The sequence below is a fragment of the Anarhichas minor genome, unplaced genomic scaffold (assembly GCF_050575085.1).
Source record: "Anarhichas minor isolate MPS153535 unplaced genomic scaffold, ASM5057508v1 ptg000018l, whole genome shotgun sequence".
Lineage (NCBI taxonomy): Eukaryota > Metazoa > Chordata > Actinopteri > Perciformes > Anarhichadidae > Anarhichas > Anarhichas minor.
Window position 1 is genome coordinate 11,004,104 of NW_027466464.1, and position 20,266 is coordinate 11,024,369.

The following is a 20,266-nucleotide window of genomic DNA, read 5'->3' on the forward strand; positions in this document are numbered from 1 at the left end:
TACGAAGCTTCGGTTTCAGTCGCTGCCACTCACTCGGAACACATAAAGCAACTTCCACAACCGCAGGTAATCCATCACAATAAACATGGAGCTTAAATAGGCACTTTTAAATTGAATTATTATTTCATTATGCTCAAATTGAATGTCTCACCATCAATCACTTGACATTCAGCAGAGGAAATTAAGTCTCAGAAATACTCTTTGTTCCCTTAAAGAATTGATTTTCATATCCATCTTTTGTACTGTAACAGCTGACTTTAACCTTGGCTTCACACTGCAACGTTTAGATTAAAACGTCAGTGTGAGTCCACATTTAACAAGCTAATTACATTGGCAGGCATATCAAAATGACGTGGGTAAATTAATGTAAATAAGCTAGACGAAGCTGAGTCGATCTTTTCGTGCATATCAATCTCTTTTCTCACAATAGCGGCCTGTTTCAACCCGACGCTTACCTCACATAATTAACTAAAGCCTCTCTCTCTCTGGCACTCATTCATTCACTCATCTGTTCATTTACACAGGCTGAATGATTTAGCCCCAGAGATTGAGGCGTTGCAGCGTCTACAGCCAGCTGCAACCGCCAAAGCACAAGTGCCTGAGGATGCATGTCCTCTAAAAGCTGCGAAAACCTCGGATTGTATTGACCGAGCATGCTGGGATATTGTTTTTTCAATTAGCTTTATTGAAACCGATAAAGCAAGTAAGCAATAATACGATTTGTGCATACGATAACACAGCGTCTTCATATTTTCAGGTGCTTAAACGCAAACATATTTATTCCATTTCCGCCAATGGACCCTTCCAAATGCTACACACTGTTCCTTTAAGACAGCCAGACCGAACTGGACTCGTTATGTGATGCAGACCAGCAACAAACAACACATTTGGTTGCTGCTCGTCCTGCACAGCAAGTGTAGGAGTTCCAAATGACTGGCGAGACCTTTTTGGCTCAGCGCTTTGAATGATTGGAGAAGGTCAGGCGTGTTGACACGAACGAGTCCAAAGCAACAGGTTGCCTCGATCAGCCCGCTGATGTGTTTGCTGTTGCAGAGTCTCATGAGTCATGTTTTGAGAGCAGCCACTTGTATGTTGTGCCAGCGAACCCATAAGGCAGCTTTCCCAGCAAGAAGCACTCAGTCCAAGAGCTTGACAGAGGGAGCGTGCACGTGGCTGCACTGTATATGTAAATACAGCGTCTGTGTCCACATGCTCGGATTCACTCGCGTATGCAACAAGGGATCCTTTGAGTCCAAACGAAGTAGCCAAACAGTGAGTCATGTTTCTTGGCAGGTCACTCTGCGTGCACCAGCTCGAGCTACAGTGCTACTCCGGCCGTTAAATGGACTGAGGACATGGGGGGGGGGGGGGGGTGCTAATCAGTGAAGCCTTCTGAATGCATTTGTGAGGAATTTGGCGCGGGGAGGTTCAGAATACGGGAGAGCAAAGAAGCCCGCCATTCCCCTGTAAGACGATCTGTATTTTGAAGACGCACTCGAGCTGTCTCTGTCTCTGTCTCTGTCTCTGTCTCTGCACACACAAAAGAAAAGAGAAGGTGGAAAGACTCGGAGAAGCAATCCAAAAATAAGATGTTTTAAGGAGTACATGCCGTTGAGGTGGGCGGCCTCCCTCCTCCAAAAAGTCACACCTGATATCGAACCGGCGGACCTTATCGATTGGCGCTGCTGCTGCTGCTGCGGCTTCACCGACTCCGGCAAAAAGCACTCGGAGCCATTTTCCAGCTATTTGAGTCCAAAGTAGTTCAGGTGCCAGCAGAGATGGGGAGCAGCTCTTAGTTTTGTGTAAAGTGAAAACTACACATGATCAACAGACACCTTTAAACACGAACCCTGAGGTGTCCTTAAACTGCACACTGCTGGAAACTCAGTGCAGTCTCACTTAAACAACTTATTCTACACCGACGAGGCCAAAAAGTGGGATATACTGCTAAGTAGCGGTCAATGTCAGCAGTCTTTTTGGGGAAACAATTGATTTTTACTTTAAGCATGCAATGCAACAGCACCTCAAACACACATCCTATGACATAACAGCTCAGGAGGTGGAAAAAACAAGCGTTTCTTTTCTCTTTTTTGCTGATATCCAAATGTTGTCACCCAATACCTCACCAGAATAGTTGTGGAATACACTTATTCGCTTTCTTGCTAGAGAGTTAATAAAGAGACGAGTGATGGCACTCCCGGATCTATCTGTTGGATATAACGCTAAAGCCAGTAGCCGCTTAGCTTAGCTTAGCATAGTCGGTAGTAAACAGGAGCGTCTTTACTTCCTCAGTTGTAGTGTGCATAGTGAACGGCGTAGTTTTGGATGCTTGTATTTTAATAGCTCGGTTATTTAAAAATGGCAAGTTTGTCGTGACGAATCTCTGACCAATCGGAGACCTGCAGTGTTTTAACTCCGCCCTCTCGTCGAACATCGACTGAGGTGGTACCAGATAACGTACCAGGTGCTATCCACAACTTCTGCTCATGGAAAACTCATGTAGTAAAAGCTACTACACTCAGCATAAGCATACTAAGGATATACTTTAGTCTACTTTAGTTTTATCCTGGGTTCAGCAAATGCTAAATAATCCCCTCGCCGATCCATTGAAATGAAAAATGTGATTCTGGAGTCAAGTCCAGGATTGACTCGTATTTTCGAGTTAAACCCACACGATCCAGGTTAAGAAAGTATCACATGGTGTAAGACACTGTTGCATGCTGACATTATCTCACTTGGGTTGAGGACAAATGTAACATTTGGACTCAGTTCCTGACTAATTGACTTATTAGGACCGACATTTTTCCAACAGGGCTGACACAGGAGAGGAGAGAGAGGGAGGACAGACGGAGAACATTTGAGTAGAGAGAGAGAGGACAGCTCTCCTCAGAGACCCTCAATGCACCACGGCATGTCATTAAAGCACCACGAGACGCCGCACAGCTTGTTAGAGGACGAAAATGTCAACATGAAACAATCAGCGTAGAAATTGTGAAATCCGTGGGATCGGTCAACGCTCTGGCGATTGTCCCTCCCTAACAGGCCCCAAGGTCACCTCCCCAGGCTAGCAGTGTGCTACTTCCTGTTACCATGGTTTCACTATTCCAGGTCCGACTCGTGTAGGCGTCTGTCACGTGTGACATGGTCCCAGATGGCGTTGATTTCATTAGCTGAGCTTCTTTATTTTTTTTAAAGAGGATCCCGTGATTTTTATTAATTTTTTTGTTCTCGGGGATTATCTATCGCGACAGGCCCGGCAACGTTTAGACACTTTTCACATTACACTGTCCCTTATTAACTCTGTCAGTCTGTAGATCCTCAGAGACCCCCCTCCCCCTCCCTCTCCCTCTTCCTCTGTGGCAGCATGCTCCAAACAGAACATATGGCGGGGACTCAAAGCGAGAAGGCACTTTTTTTGACGGTTGCATGAGACATTGGGCCGTGACACCCGGATATTGTATTTCATAAGCTGGGTAACTGCAGTCCTCGCTGCTGATTGATGGATTCATATCAGGAAATACCTTTTTAGACCCAGTACCGATCTATAATGTGTCGCTGCCAATTCTTCGATGAGATTCAACGTTCTTCCATCTGCTCTGATGCGACTGAAAATATCTATTAATGCACAGAGCGAGATCCTTCAAACCGCGTTCCCCTCCAACACACGCTTCCCGTACTCCATGCATAATTTACTACCGACATTGGCTTTAAGTGAGGTGTAAACAAGCCCATCGGACGACCAAAGAGAGATAAATGTTTCAATCCCTTTAATGGCTTTTCGTTCAGCGGCGTTCACTTCTGGAACCGGCTGTAATGAACTCGAGCCACCGCGGACTCGCACACACATTCCTCTCACACTTGCCCGTGAAACGTCCACGCCGCTCGTGCACTTAATCATCCCCTGAGCAAAGTGAGAGCCGAGTGTGGACAAAATGCTGTGTTTAATACCGGCAGTCGGACGCAGAGTGCTGGGGAGCTGTGGTTAGCAGGGCCGTGTGCTTTAGCTCATCGATTTTGAGCTTCATTCGATGTGAATGCTGCTTCAGAGAGAGAGAGAGAGAGAGAGAGAGAGAGAGAGGATGCTTGCCTCCCTGTGTTGCAGGAATACTGTAGGAAAGTATGCAAATCACCGTGCATGTCTTTCGGGGGATTTGCTAAATGGGATTTTTGAGGACAATGTTTTGTCCTTTGGTGCGTTTCTGAAATTATAGTTGACACCTTCCTCAGAGAGAGGGAGAGCCACACTAGACAGATACAGGTTTGTGTGTGTGTGTGTGTGTCACGTGGTTATGCAGAGTTAATGCGTGTTTGTTCACACTCCGCGTTGACACCCGGCAAGACGCTGTCGGAAAAACGCTACTGGGAATACATTTGATTTGCAAGTGAAATACGCACCCACACTTTAGCAAAGACACAAACACACACACATACACACATACACACAGGTGTGTTTGTGCCCCGCGGGGATGATTTGCAAGTGAATAGGCGTTGTTGCACAGGCTGACAAAATGCTTCCTGGGGAGCAACAAGCCTGTATGCACCAAGGACGAGCCATTTACCACCAATGTACCTTTCATCAATAGAAGCATGTGGAAACACCTTCGGCTGCTGCTAGAGTGGCTCTATTAAAATGTAACCAAGTGCTGTTTGCACTAACTTTCCAGTCAATGCCCGCCGCTCACATTGTGTTCAAGGTCGTCTCTCTTTACACTCGTGTGTGTGTGTGTGTGTGTGTGTGTGTGTGTGTGTGTGTGTGTGTGCAGCTCCAGACAACAGCAACAAAGTTTCACTGGAAACAAAGTTTCACTGGAACCCAGAGCTTAAATGTCACCTTTCGACGCTTGGCTGTATCATTTTTCATACTTTAGGTCTGTGTGTGTGTGTGTGTGTGTGTGTGAGGGCAATTTGGTCACAGCCCAGCTGGTTTCGATGACCCGTAGTGGTGTCACCTCTCCATCTCCCCGGTGAGAACAGCACAGGTGTTTTCTCTGATAGCTCTCTCTTTCTCTCTCTCTCTCTCTCTCTCTCTCTCTCTCTCAACCAGGAAGTGACAGCCGCCCACGCCTCCTCCTCCAAAAGAGTGACGTCCGGCACTCACACGCACACTGACCCATCCACAGATCAGACCATGGCAGCTCTTTGTGAGTACCTCCTTGTTTTTCATCTTGGAATTTAAAATACAGTTCTAGAAGGCTTTGATGCAACACCCGATGTGTTGTGACATATGACAGGAGGCCCACGGCTCTCTGATTGCATCACGGTTGCACTAGTCTGTCAAGCAAACAGGCGCATAGTTAATGCAACGCTGTGTCGCATTTGTTCTATGAGATAAACATTTGGCAGAAAGCAGCTTTTTGAAAACTAGATTGTTCATTGTTGGATAAGGCTGCCTCCCTGGCAGCTTTTTTAATGGGAAGCCGTGGGCTCGCTAGATACCGAGCTTCCATTCCTGCGATAGCGACGCGGCGGTGGCTACCTGCAGTTTGTTTCCCACTGACGCTGATAGCGGTGCACTCACAGATGGAGCTTACAGTGCAAGGTACAGTCCATTTTTGAACTCTGTGAGGATCACAAACAAACCACAGGGAGCAAGCTCCAACACGTGTTCAGCGTTACTTTTGTGGATAAAACACCCTTTAATTCTAGCTTTGTAATCCAAAATAGGTCATCTACAGGATTCATTCTTCATAAGTTTTTATTTTTGTTTTTTAAAGTGTGATATTCAGAGCTTTGCAGCAGCAAACTGCTATTTTCCATGCAAAGATGCAATGACAATGTACATTGAAAAGAGACGAGAGAGAGGTGGTGATTGTAGAGACAGAGAAGCCAGAGTGATGGAGTTCACAGCACTCAAAGTGGTATCGCGGTGTTAACACATATTCACACACACACACACTCGTAAACTCAGCCATGTATGATCACATCCGATATATATTCACACACGCAGACCGAAAGCCTCTCCATCTCTACCTGAGGCCTGTCGGACTTTAATGTCGCCTCTGCAAGTCCCTAAATCTCCGTGCCGTGTCTAAAATTGGAGCTTCTTGACAATCCCGTTGTTCCGACTGAGCGATGACTTTTGTCTCCGCTGACAAGTTGTCAGCGGAGACGGCGGCGCTCAATCTGCCGGGGTCAAATGACAGGAGCTGCTCCCCCGCAAAGCCTCTGCGTTTAAATAACTGCGCTTTAAACAGATGCAAAGCTCGGCTCTAAACCTCCACGCTTGTTCACTTGTTTCCTCTCGTATTACGCCGTGAAACTGCGGCTGGCTTTGTGGCACGCACACAGTGGTGGGAGGGAAATGTTTGTTTTTTTATTCTACCATTCAAAAGTGTGTGTACACATTCATATCAGTCTGTGGCTGATTCAACTTGTCAGCCACACTTGGCCCAAGAGAATTCCTCAAAGTGTGCAATCGCTGCCAGTTGGAGCTGGATTTGCCAAAAGACGTTTTTGTGTTTTTAATTAATCTCCTCCCAGATTTGCCTGCCAAATGACGATGTCTTTATAATATTATCCTCAGGAGAAACAAAGAGTTTCTTGCTGTCAGTTGCAGGTTTGATCCCCTTAGTGCTAATTTGTGTCCCATAATAGCCACTAAGACGTGATTGATGTTTGGAAATTGAAGATTGACGTTTGACTATATTGTGTATTGATGTGAGGCTGGTAAATGGTTCCTCAGGGTGAACCAATAGAATGTCTTATAGAGGTTTTCTATGCATGGTGAATTCTTATGATTACGCTATCAATCAGTGGATGAATTAGGTTTTCTTGTTGTCCGTCATTATGACGGACAGGGTCTGCCAGGATCTATTATTAACCGTCTTTTTAATGTAATATTTTTAATGATGAGACATGGGTAAAGTCAGCTACAGTAGAGGAGTGAGAGACGGAGAGAGAGAGACTTTAAAGCAACATCTTAGGAATCTATTTGACATTATCTAACAGTTCCTATTTGTGGCAGCAGTTCAGCGAAAGTGACGAAGTCTCACTTTAAAGGAATAGCTTGACGTGTTGTGAATCATGCGTATTGACAGGGGGGGGAGCATTATAGAGGCTACAAACACCCATAATGCAATGCTCTCTCACCCTGCAGAACTAAAACAGGAACTTGTTGGGGATTGGTAGCACGGTGTTCCCACAGACACACCAAGATGAAATACCCCTCGACTCATTAGCATTGATTAGCACATCCCTATCCAACCCAGATACTGTTTAGACGCTAAATCTCTTTATTGGCAATTTACTCTAACAAATTAAAGATACTAATGGCTTTCAGCACTTTATTTTCTGAAATAAACTTGAATGTGCACTGACTCTGGACTTCAGTTATATTCTAAGGCTCCTTCATTAGGCATTCTACCGGAGTATGTTTATTTTCCACCTCAGGAACAGGAAATCCATGTGCAATTTCAGTGGGATTATCAGCAGAGTGCAGCTTCTCGTCGAGCCCGATAGCCACGCTTTTCTCCAGTCTGTGTGCAGGGGGTGGGCTGCCGAGAACTCCTCGTGTTTCATGTGCGAGGTCAGCCGACAGTCATCAACACAGCACATAATATGGAGAGAATAGACGTAAATGACTTCCGTAGGGTTGTATGAGCTGGATGCTCACTCTGTGTTGGAGGTTAGGAAAAGCTAAAGGTAAGGTCACTGGTTTAAAAGAGGACCTTTGCCATTGCTTTAGCGCAACATATGTCCGAAAAGGAAGGAAGAAAGACAAATAACGGTCCGATCTTCCTCTTATCTTCAAACTGATTACCTGTGCTTTGAAAAAAAAGGTTCAAAGACGTCTCGTTGGACGGCGTACAGCGTACAAGACGGGTTTTAGAGGGAGCGAAGGTTTCACCTAGAAAGGTACTCGTCTTGGCAGAAGGTTTGAAATCATTCACCGCATTGTAAAAAAACATTCCGTAGCGTTCACCGGCAATATGTTTAACTGGAGAGCGGCACCGAGAGTGTCTCGGGCTGCTTTTTACCTTATTGATCTTAGTTCAGGAGCTTTGTAGCCCATTCTTGCCAAATAAAAAATAAGATGAAATCTTAGGCTTGTGATGGAAAAAACCTGTAACTTATAATTATAAACTTTTTCAAAGTAATGATTCACTATCTCAAAATAATGACTTGGTATCGCAAAATAATGAGAAGCTTTCTGCTGGTAAAAATGCTTACTGTCATTTTTTTAAAGATAACTAAGTAATTTCGCTCATTATTTTGAGATAACTGTCGCTTTTTATTTTTATCTTGTTATTTGCATTATGAAGTCATTATTTCTAGAAAAGTGATCATTATTTTCAGATTCAAAGTCAAAAGATACTTATTTGTTTTCCTGCTTGGATCTAAAAGAGAAGGTTGACACCACTCTCATGTGCTAGATGTGAAGCCAGAGCTAGCAGCTGGTTAGCTTAGCTTAGCATAAAGCCTGGGAGCAAGGGGAAACGGCTAGCCTGGCTCTCTCCAAAGTAAAAAAATAAGTATTTGAAACGCGGTAAAGTTGTGGTTTTACAAATGGTTATATGCTGGAACTATTTCTTGGCGGCCGTGACTTCCTGCGCGTAGCGAACAAACGGTGAAGTAACTTCCTGTGAAGCCAACTTGTTGTTTGTGTCCTGGTTAAACAAACGACGTTTCATTTTGTGAGCTTTAGAGGTGCCGTCTGATGTGCGTTTTGAACAATGGACGAAGCCAGACTTTGCTTCCAGTCTTTATGCTAAGCTAGGCTAATCACCTCCCGGCTCCACCACTAAGACAGTGAATAGGCATATTTCCTAAAACGTAGAACTGTTCTTTAAAGAGAATCTGAGTATCATACCTTATGTCACTATGTCATAGGATATATACAGCACAAGTATAGCCCCCCTCACTTTCCCAGAGTGTGTCTGCAGCCGTGTGATTGTGTGTGTGTTGCCTATTAAGCAATGCGTGTGACATCTATCTCCGCTGTGTGTCCTGGATCATGAAATGCCATGATATTTACCACGCTAACGAGCAGTGATTTCAAATGCCAAATGTCTCTCTGCGAACATGAAGGATGTACCAAGTGCCTCGCGGCGTGGGACGGCTGTGTCCATAAGACTACTGTGACATAAAGCTAAGGGCATGTTGGGTACCTCGATACTCCATTCTAAAAAAAGGCCAGCCCACCTCCCCTCTCCTCCCCCCTCCAAGTCACTCCTATTTATTTACAAAGGGGACTTCTAAAATAAAATCAGCTGTCGCTGGACGCCTGGGCCTCACTGAGCACTCTGCTGGAGCTGGTCTCCAAGCCTCGCTGTCCGTCTCTGCCTGGGATTTGCTTTCTGTGTTGGGTCAACGCTGGGCGACTTTTAAATTCTCTGCTGATCCAAGGCCTTTATCTATTGGATTGTATTGTTTGACGTGCAGAGCAGCCTACGCACAGTTAAAGAAGGTAAGTTATCTGTGGGGACTATCAGTATTTCGAGGCTGACTCTTCAGGGGGATTTTCCACCGTAGCTCAAGTGGTAGGAGACAAATTGGAAACGGTGGATGACATTTTAGCTGATAATCAATCGGGTTTGACGTGCCCCCGGCTGCGCAAACATGAGGCATCTCGGGTGAAAGTGGGAAATAAGATGAAGTGGAGGGGGCTGTTTTGGTTGGTAGGCGCTGGAGCCCCGTAAAGTGATATTGTGGTACGTTTCCAGGATTCGGCTCGGATTGTCATAAAACATGCATGGGCCCTTCCTGTTTCCTTCCACCCGACATAACCGGCAGCAATCCGATCCTGCATATTCTTAAAGCGTTGCAAATCGGGAGACAAAGTGCTTAGACTAGCACAAGGAAGCACCCGAGGGCGATCCGGCTTCCACGTAAAGAAGTTATTTTGATAGATTTGACAGCTCAATTATTGTGCCTGTTTTGCTTTCCTCGGTGTGGAAGAAATCGCCCGCCACGGCTGACATTTCAATTAGTGTAGCTCGATTTGGCTCTCCTCGAGAAAAACCCTTACCAGCCAAAAGCTCTGGTCAGTAAGTACTGAACGGAAAATTGGGTTGCTTAAGGGTTCGTTGTGAGGAGAGGGTGACACCTCTGTGATTAGGGCACGGCCTCTGCCTGACACAGATCTGCGGGCCTCGATCCAGCTCTGAGCTCGGAAGCCACGCTGCCTCACCCTTTGCAAGGTTAAGCTCTGAAATGACTCCCTTTGTTCTTTTTCTTTCTCTCTTTCCCGCCCTTCACCTCCTCACTTCCAGCCGGCAGTGCAGCACCGCCACGCGTCTGATCGCTCTGACGCAGGCCAGAAGGGCCGTGACGGGGAGGTCAAACGGCCCCCCGGCTCGGCTCAATATAGCCGCTGAGTCGCGCGCACACCGGCAGCAGCATGGCCCTCCCCCGTTGACTTTTCCCGGCCTCTCTCGCTCCCATTACCCCCTCCCCCCACACCCCCCCAGCCGGGTGCCATCACTTGTGCCGTCGCCGTGATTTGAAAAGATAAGAAGCTAATACTCTGAGAGGAAGAAAATAATAGTGAGTGTGGAAGTTATTGTGCCTCTAAGCAGTTCAATATGCTGTCCATGAAAAGCAGAAATCATTTATTGTATCTGATATCAATACCACACTGTAAACAGCCTTCATTATATTGGGGCAATGAGAAAGCTCTTATTAATGCTAATTAAACATCCGTTGGTGCCAGTACTAATTAGTGGCAGCATAGTAAACATCTCGTATCTCATTAGAAGTTCTTTCAATTGTGCCTTTACTTTGTTTCCTTCCTCTTTCTTCCACTCCCTCACGCACACTTCCACTCCTCAAACCTCCCTGGAACATGACGCTGCAGACAGAGCCCGGTTATAAAAAGGCTCTCCAGTCAGCGCTCCCCCCTCCCCTCCTCCCCTCCCCTCCTCCCCTCGGAGCCCTGGTTGCCTCAGCTCCATGCTATGGGAGCTTTGCATCCGGCATTCCCTTCTCAGAAGCCAGAGATATCCAAAGCACTGGTGTCACCGCTCTCGAGCATCAGACGCCCCACGTCTCCGACAGATCCAGACCGTGACGTAGACGTTTGTCTCTGGTGATAAATGAGGGCATTATCCTTGTGTTTCTGTCATCAAGCCGGTATTGGGCGACACGTCAGCCTCAGGTGTTGGATTTCTGACTCGTATTTATAGGATGTTTATTTTCAGATGCTGCCGTCTCGGGCAGCCTATTTGTCTGACGGGTTATCGGTTACACTAACATGCCGGACGTAGCAGAAAGCTAAAATTGGTGGGATGAGGAGAGCGTGCTCTTGTCAGTCGTTTCTGAACTAAGGTCACACCCGTAAGTGGCACAACGACATTCATCCGTGCTTTGTTCCAAACTGTGTTTTATAGGAGCTTGGTCACTCGTCTATTGTTGAACTCCTTCATTACAAAGAAGCAGCTCTCTGACGATACACAACAATGGAAGCGCACTCTGTAAATGGTAAACCTTCAAACAAGTATCCAAATATGTCGCCAACCAGCTACCTGAAAGTTAACAATGTGGAGGGGCATTCGGGTTGGGGCACACATGCCAAAGAAACATCACGTTGTCACTGTCAGCCATGTTTTCTTTATTTACGCTTGGTGTGGTGCACCTGGAGCCCTTGGAGGTCAGAAGTACAATGGTTAGCTAGGTGGCTAATGGAACAGTAAGTTCACACAGTTTATCCAGAAGACTGTTTTAGCATTAACTGCTGGCTGTAACTCATTCCTCTTTTGTGGAGATGCCACGACGACAGCAGGTTAAATCAAATCGGATGATTCATCGCGGCTAATAAGTTGCGATAGGTTTCCTCCTCTTTGGACTCTCTCTCTCTGCTCCCTCAGGGCAAACGTTAACTACAACTCCCAATGGGAATAGAGGATGAGCAAACACTTCAGAGCCAACAGCTCCTACTGTTACACAACTTTATTGGTCGATGGCGCAAAGAAGGGTGGTGGACTTCTTCATTTAGATTACAAGGCTACCAGGAGAGGGCTATATCAAGCCAGAGTAGTCATATAAGTGGATTTAGAGAAGCGTTAAGGCAGATTGAACAGTGTGTGCTACACCACTAAGCACTGAATCTGCTACTAATCTCTCTCCTAACACAGCAACAAGAGGGCCTCACTCGATCCATATGCATTTAATAAGAAGCAGCTGCTGTCAAACTGTTGAAGTAGAACTCGCGCTGAACCTCCACTCTGAAGCTCGCGTACATGTGGAGAAGATATATGCAATAATGTAGTGGGAAAACACAACAAGGAGGAGGCCTTTCAAGATGTCAAAAGGTTACAGCGAGAGCACATAATGAGAGAGAATCATTTCTATTTTGGGTCTGCTCTCATCCCACGGCGTTGCTGCCCGTAGAGCGCGAGAGAGAGAACGTACCAGGAGCCAAAAGGTCCGGTGTGGGCGTATGCTGCGCCTTAATGGAGCCTTCTATGTTGCCTAATGATGCTTTGTGGCACAGAGAAGTCAAATGTAAAATTACTGGTCTTCTCTAATTGGCTATCCGCAGGGACGTGCCGCGCAATATGAAGCATCGTACAGTAGTGCTTTGTGGTTGATGTGTATTCCGCTTCGGTATTCGTGTTTTGCCTCCGGCCACATTTGGTTAAAACATCGGCAGTAAAAGCTGTAATATTTTAGACGCCACCTACATTGAGTGTATCCGTGTGTTTATTTCCTTTTCATGAAGTCAATGTCGGTGTGATATTTGTGTAAGGTTCATTTCTTTGTGTTAGCTGCAGGCAGCGAAGGTAGATCCACGCCAGGACATCCGGAGGACAGCTCCCCGAGCGCCGAGGACCAGGAGGGCGAGCCGGTGTCGGTGAAAGAGCGGCTGGCGATGTATCAGGCCGCCGTGTCCAAGAAGGAAACCGGAGGTTCCTCCTCTGCCGCGGTAAGACGATACTTCCACGTGGGCGTAAGGAGAGACGGCAGGCAGTCACAGACATGTTTAGATTTAATTATTATGTCGACACTGTGGCGTCGCTGATGTTTATGACCAGTTGATTCTCCCCAAAGTAGAAATGTGCTGTCACTGAACGCTGTCTCGCTTGTAAGGTACTTAGTTGAAAAACGGACAAGGGGGCCGCAGGGCATCTGGTGGGATGGAAGCATTATTTGTCAAAGTGTCATAAGGCTCAGTACTGGATGGGAAAACCAGTCCTCTAGAGTGTGGATGGGAGCCGGGGGAGTCATGTAACAGTCATTTCATACAGGGCTGCTGTTTCAGCAGGAGATGTCATTCATCTCGCAACGTAAAGTTAGACAATTTCAGACAATTTCTCCAAATATATATGCCATTTAAAAGTAGAATTACTGATGGCGTACACACACATGGCGTAAGGAGAGCTACACACACACACACACACACACACACACACACACACACACCCTTGTGTCGTTTTAACTGCATCGGTAGAGAGAGAAAAACATCCAGCGCGCCTACACACTTAAATTAAACACAATAACCCGTGTGAATATCCCTGAGTCATTGGTCATTACCAAGAACAAAAAGGCCCCCGCAGCTTTGAAGTGCCTTCATGCACTTTATGAACCCAATGATTTAACTGTGTGAGCAGTTAGCCAGCCAAGGCCACTGCAGTGTGTCAGCTCGGTATCTAAAGCAAAGCCCTACTGCTCTCTGCTGCGCTCCACAGCTACAGGGCACAGCAGCTCCTTCCTTATTTACTGATGGACCACGTGGAGGTTTTGTGCAGATATAATGGAATACAAGCTGCTGAACATGTGTCATGTGCAAGATGTGGGAGGGGCAAATGTTTAAAAGTCTGTACAGAGGGTACTGTCTGAACACCAAACCAAAAGCTTGACACTGCGAAACCCCCATGTCCTCTGTCCTCTGTCCTCTGTCCTTTTTATTTTATATTTTATAAATCCCCCGTTTTTTTAACGATCATCTCAGCTTCAGAGCCAAATGCAGTGATCCAAACCTCGCTTCCAATCCTTGAATCTGTTGGTCCGTTAGGTGATAAATAATCAATGTGCAGCATGTCAGTCACGAGGCCACACTGTGCTGTGCTAACAGAGGGCGACCTGCCACCTTCTGGGGTCTTTGCGCATGACGAGACACAGCAGCTGCCTTCTCTGTTTTACCGTAGTCTCCAAAGCACTCCAATGGAATTAAAGCTAAATTGAAAAACTTAAGATAAAGTATTTAAACATTAAAAAACCCAATTGAGACTAATAATATTAATAACTGAAAGTTGTCCCCTACATTGCGGCGTAATTTGATTTTGTGAGTGAGTGCATTAACTGTCAGCTGGTCACAGGTCGGTAGAGGAACAAGCCACTCCAGGCTAAGTTTCACAGCCATTTCAGAGCAGATGAGCGCTGTTGTTAACACAAGAGTGCTTTTCTAGCGTCACTCGCATCAAGAGGCCTGTTACTTTTTACGACGCATAATTATGCTTAAAATAACAACCAGCAGACTAATTCAATAAACCCTTTATATTTTGTAGTTTTAATACCAATAGCTAAGACTATTAAACATTGACGGTGTGGCAACCGCCCCAACCTTACTGCCTACTGACAGCTGAATGTGGATGTGTGTGTGTGTGTGTGTGTGGGGGGGGGGGGGGGGGGGCGGGTCTTGTTTTTCCCCTGTACCTTTGCAGCTGTTGTCTGCATGTCCACACACATGTGGCAAGTTGTTTAAAGATAGCAGGACCCCTGATGGACACCGCTCAGTCTGTCCAGTCCATCATCCAGCAGCTATGTCTCCTCACCCCGTTGTCACTCCCAACTCGTCAAATACTGACGCTTGGTCAGCTTGGTCAACCTCGGCGTCTGACACAAGGCAGCATTTAGTGTCTGTATGACGCACCAGGCTTTATACTGACTCCGATGCAAACCTATCCCCGTCACGAGACAGTCAGAGCAACTGACAGAGTATATAGAGCTTGATAGGAGGAGGTCTGGGTGGATGGTTTGGTCGAACAAATACAGGACTTTCACAGAGGACTTTCACCCAGGAGACCGCTGTTTGTGTCCTGTGTGAAACCAAGTCCGAGATGTCCTATTTTACCTTAGTTTGGTTACGTAACATACGTACTTAACTCCAGTTACATAACAAACATACTGCTTTAACACAAACCACAATCTTTTCATAAAACTAACCAAGTAGCTTTGTTGAGTAAGTAAACCTAAAAATGAATTAAGCATACTTTTGAAGTTTATTTTGAAAGACGCTATGCATGCAATGAGAGAAAACTGTGTTACCTGTGAACACAGTTTTATTTTGAAAAGAGTTTATGCACGTAATGAGAGGACACTATGTTTCCTGTGAAAGCAGAAGTTTATTTTGAAAAGACACCTTATCAATGTAAGGAGCGGAAACTGTACTTTTTTGTGAACACAAGTTTATTTTGAAAAGACACTATCCGTGTTTCCTGTGTACTTTATTTTTGAATGACATTAAGCATTTAAGGAGCGGAAACATGCCGTCCCCGACACTAGAGGGCTACCGAGAGAGTCATAGCTATCGGGCTGCTGACCAGGGGTCGATATTTGACTGGTTGTGAGAATGTGTTGTTCTCCTAATATCTGCACTAGAACATACAGTACTTATTTGCACCGGTAAACCCTGCTGAACCCGTCTAAAGAACACACGCTCTGAGGACATAAAGTCATTTAAATGAGATGTTGATTTTATGTTACATCAACGCAGCTATTGTACCCAGAAGTAGTCAAATATTGATAACATGGTGCCCTGCCATAAAATGTTGCTGACCTGAACTCCTCTGCAATAACTTGCAAATTGCCCTGTACCTCTTATTTGCATTAAAAAGGAAGGGTGGCACACACACACACACACACACACACACACACATATAGCAGAGAGCTTCACATATACATTGCACTTCCCCAGAGGCTGCATGCAGAATCCTTCATATAAATGTTTTATTTAGAAAGTAATTGACAATTCCAAAAGGAGATTATTGCATCAAATAGTCAGTGTGCACTCTTGGCCGGATGTGGTAGTGTGAGGACCGCATCCTCCACACTGATGAGGTGTGGAACGTCTCCTCCTCTCTGCAAAGAAAACAGGCTGTTGTGCTTTCCAGGTTTAAGGAATAATTCCGCCCGTAGCCCAGTAAAAGTACCGAAAAGCTTTTCAGTTCCATTAAACTGACTGTTCTGAAAGACTGAGCTGTCTATTGATGTTTCTCTGTTGCAGGTTGGATGTGGGAAAAATGAATCCATTAAAATTGGGTGTCTGCCATCTTTGCTGTTTTTCAAACTTCTGCCAGAAATTTAGTTTAGGTTTTATTTCTTTTCTGCCTGCATTTGCCTTCTTTCTTGTGTCTCAGTATTATCACAGGTACATTACAATACATTACAAACCTCCCAGAGGAGCGTTAGAGGAACCATCTTATTCCCCCGCAGCATTCATGTCACGTTTAAAAGAACACCAACGCTTCTCAAACCATTAGCATAATGCCTTTGCGTTCACTTTCATATTAGCATAAGGGAATGTATAGCATATTCACAATCAATGAGAGCAGAGAATAGCTTGCCTCGGGTCAATTTCAATCTCCTGATATCGCACATAATGAAGGTTTACAGTGTGTTTAATCCATAACGCGTTGGTGTGTTTCACGCCATCTGTTCTCTTCTTGATAGGTGATGAGTGAGTCAGAGGCCTGTTCGCTGCCCGGAGGCCTGGCCAGTGTGAAGAAACAGTTCGAGAGCCAGGAGTTTGCCTCTTCGTCCTCTCAGTCCAGCGTCGCCCAGTTCCACTTCGAGCAGAGATCTGTCCAGGTGAGAATGGATGACGTCCGATTCCACCCAAATCACCGCCGGAAACTAGCTCAGCTTCAGCCAACACCGACACCCTACTGCTTGAGACCCGGGCCGTATTGCTGAACCAGAACCAGGACTGCGTGGGGCAGTAAAATGAGAGGTTTTCTAAAGGGGCTCTGGTGCTCTTTGGGGCCGCCAAAATCACAACAAGATGATACTTTCTTTTAAGAAAACCTTCTGCAATGAGGATGAATGTGATGATAACATCAGGTATTGTACATGAAACCTCTCCATGGATCATTATTAGAGATGAGCAATAACAATAGATGAAAGTGGCCTTTATTGTCCCTCCTATTTATAGTCAACGCAACACGGAAGAGACAGCACTGCTGCGGCTTCTTGTTCACCGGCTCTGCGTAAAGTGAGACACCTATAAATGCCACTGGGTGATTTACATTCTAGTGTAGCGCTTTATTGGAAAAAAAAAAACTTGGCCGCTGTGGCCGGCAGGCGTTTCTCGTAGGTCAGATCAAAGAGGGGCACCTTGAACTTTGCTCAAAATATGTGCCGCTGTCATCGAGCGCGTGAGGGAAATGCTTGAACGCGTGAGCAGCCTCTGACAGGGGGGGCTGGAGCCCTGTCAACCCCCCCCCCCCCCCCCCCCCCATCTGCTCATTCAGGCGGGGAAGCAGAGCGGATTCAACGAGCGCACGCGGACCTTGCTGAATGCTAAATGTTACAGAGGGGGTTTCATGAGGGGAAGTGTCTGTTTGATGGAGGTATTGCCTCTGCACCACAACGGCAAACCACTTTCCGCCTCAAGTTTCCCTCACCGGTGTAATATCCGAGCTCCGGTTTTATAAAACTGGTTGTACATCGGGGGGCAAGATGTTGTTATTCTGATTTCAGAAGTACAGAGCACACCCTCCATGTATCTTTCATGTCAACAGCAGCGAATACAAGCTCAAATATTTGATGTCTCGTTCATCTCCTTGCATGAATCTCACAGGAGGAAAATAGCACATGTAGTGTTGTGTTTTTGTAATCTATTGCTTTCCTTCTCCAACTCTGACACCGTCCTTTAGTGGAGTTTAAACTTAGTTCTTTCTCCCTAATAGGAAACCATTCGTTCCATTTCAAATTTCCTCCATCTCTCTGTTTGACAGGAGACGTCAAGCTCCTCAGAGGTGACGGTGAGAAGCAGTGTCAGAGAGGTCGTCCCCACCGCAAACCTCCTCCACAATCAACAAGAGGTACTGGGTGTGGGCACAACAAGGGTATCGGAATGTCTGCGAGGGGCTCAGTCTAACCTGCAGAGAAATGGCTTCTGGAGAAACAGTCTACTTATAGACTGGGTTGCACCAACAAGGTTGAGCTTAATCTAGGATTAGCTCCAAACGGAGTTGAGCAAAACTAGGATTAAAATGAGTAAATCCAGATTTAAAAACAAGAAGAGCTCTGTTGCTAATCTCCGTTAAGTAAATACAACTTAACAGTGTAAACTGTTGACTCTAAGCCAAATGCGTCCGTGGTTGCTCTGACGGCAGCTGTTGAAAACGGTAACGGAACACGTTAATGTCCCGTAAAAGCCTTCAATCAGTTTTCAAAACATCACATTGTTTGCTAGCTAGCTAGTTAGCATAACGTTGCTCATGATGAAGCTGTAATTTCTCCTGTGAGAAAAACTTGTTGGCTGAATTAATGAAGCAAAATGCCCAAATAAGAAAAGTTATAAAACCGACAACGGCACAGGAAGAAAAGCACCTTTTTCACATTAAGGATAAAAGAGTGTTCAGCTCCACAGCAGTGTCCTTGCTGAACCGGTATCTTGGGAGAAATTCAGCAGCAGCGTCATAAACCTCTATTGGGTTGAGTCTGTCCATTAACTTTATTATTTTTCTCAATCCATTTAAAAAAGGCAGCGATTCTTAAAGTTAAACCTCCACAAGTGTTTAACGTTTAATTTAGGTTTGGAGTCAAATCTAAACTGATGTTTACAGAGGTTTGAATTGAATTGTTCTTCATCTTTTCTTTCTTTAAGTTAAAATCATTGTCGGTGCAACTCAGCTTTAAAGTTGGTAAAATTAAATCTAGACTAAATATTACGTTTTCTATAGAATCTTTTTCACTCCAGCAAAGCTACAGGTGAATGGCCTGATACCATCCAGCACATATAGTGCACATGTATTTTAGTTGCCCCTCATTCTCTCATGCCTTTAACACACAGAACACTTTGTTTTTCAATATACATTGACTGTTATTATATGTACATGTTATTGTTCAGGTTGCTGTAGTCATTTTTCTTTAGAAGAAAAAAAAAAGCATGATTCAAAAAGAGGTACTAGCTGTTAAACTCACCATTTCTCACCAGCTGTGTGGCGGCATCTCGCCCCTGACAGGCTGCTAATAAACCCAGTTCTTTGATTATTTCCGAACTTTCTGTCCTTCCCTGTGTAGAAAATTTGCCTCATGCTAAGCCTTTAACGCCTCTCTGATTGAAAACAGTTGGGGTCTGCAGTGCAGTTGCCAGTTTACAAATGATTTTTCTTTTCACAGGTGATCCATGATGAAAGAGTGCACCAGAACAACGTGGCTGCCAGTTACGGGAACCATTACAATGAAACAGGTTATTCCGCACATGGCTTACGAATTGTAATTTGCACGTTTTTATCACAGCGCTGCTTGTGTCCTGTATATTAATGATTGTTCCCACTACAGCTGAATAAGGGATGAGCTATGAAAATGAGTTGGAGTGCAGATGATTTTCTATTCAGTGCATAGCAGCAAATCTAATCAGGGCAGAGTCAGGAAGGTAAAATATTGGATAGTGGAAATTGGGCAATCACAGCTGCATGGTTTCAGAAAATGAAAACTTCTCAGGTTTTTAATGAAATGATTTATTTCTCTTTCCAATCCCCCTGAGCTCCCTCACTGCGAATGACTTAATGAGGCAGCCTTCTTCTTGTGTCTAATTCAGTTATGCTCATTGGAGGAGAGGACCTACCAAAGGTTTCCACTCGGTCTTTGAAGCAGCAGTATGAAAAAACGATTGAGGAAGCCGCACCAGCCAAGGAAATTAAGGTAATGATGCTGTCTATTTATCTAAATAGAAGATAGTTTGGCTTTTTCATGATGTATCAGTATGAGGATGAGGCCACATCATGAAATAATCAAAAGGAAATTGCGCATGCTATAAATTGATGGAGAATAAATTGGATTGGATAAAAGACCTAATGTTATTACACATCCAAGGTTTTTTTTCCCAGTGTAAAAAGAGAAAACCCAAACAAGAACGCACAATACTGTCTGCAGTTGAAGTGATGCTCAAGCCAGTAATTAGATTAACTGAGTATGTCTGGTTTGATGGACTGAAGATGTCTGTATTTGTATATTTACAGCCAAATAAGGTTTGTTATTTAGTGCTTCGAGATAAATTTGATTCAGCTGCACAAATGATAGAAATAACATTTATAATGATACTTCATCTCCTATATCACTCTGTATTTCAAAGCTATCCTTTTTCTGTGCTTTCTATGAC

The 20,266-nt window shown here is 45.0% G+C and overlaps 1 protein-coding gene across 1 annotated transcript in view; it reads left to right on the forward strand.

Moving 5' to 3' along the window:
- Window positions 1–20,266, forward strand: part of xirp2a (xin actin binding repeat containing 2a) — a 40,102-nt gene that overhangs the window by 9,282 nt on the left and 10,554 nt on the right. Inside the window, exons 2-7 of the mRNA XM_076095056.1 lie at window positions 5,045–5,141; window positions 12,705–12,862; window positions 16,609–16,746; window positions 17,895–17,981; window positions 19,285–19,354; window positions 19,706–19,809. Of these exons, the coding sequence (XP_075951171.1) occupies window positions 5,045–5,141; window positions 12,705–12,862; window positions 16,609–16,746; window positions 17,895–17,981; window positions 19,285–19,354; window positions 19,706–19,809 (654 nt within the window). The remainder of the gene's footprint in view (window positions 1–5,044; window positions 5,142–12,704; window positions 12,863–16,608; window positions 16,747–17,894; window positions 17,982–19,284; window positions 19,355–19,705; window positions 19,810–20,266) is intronic.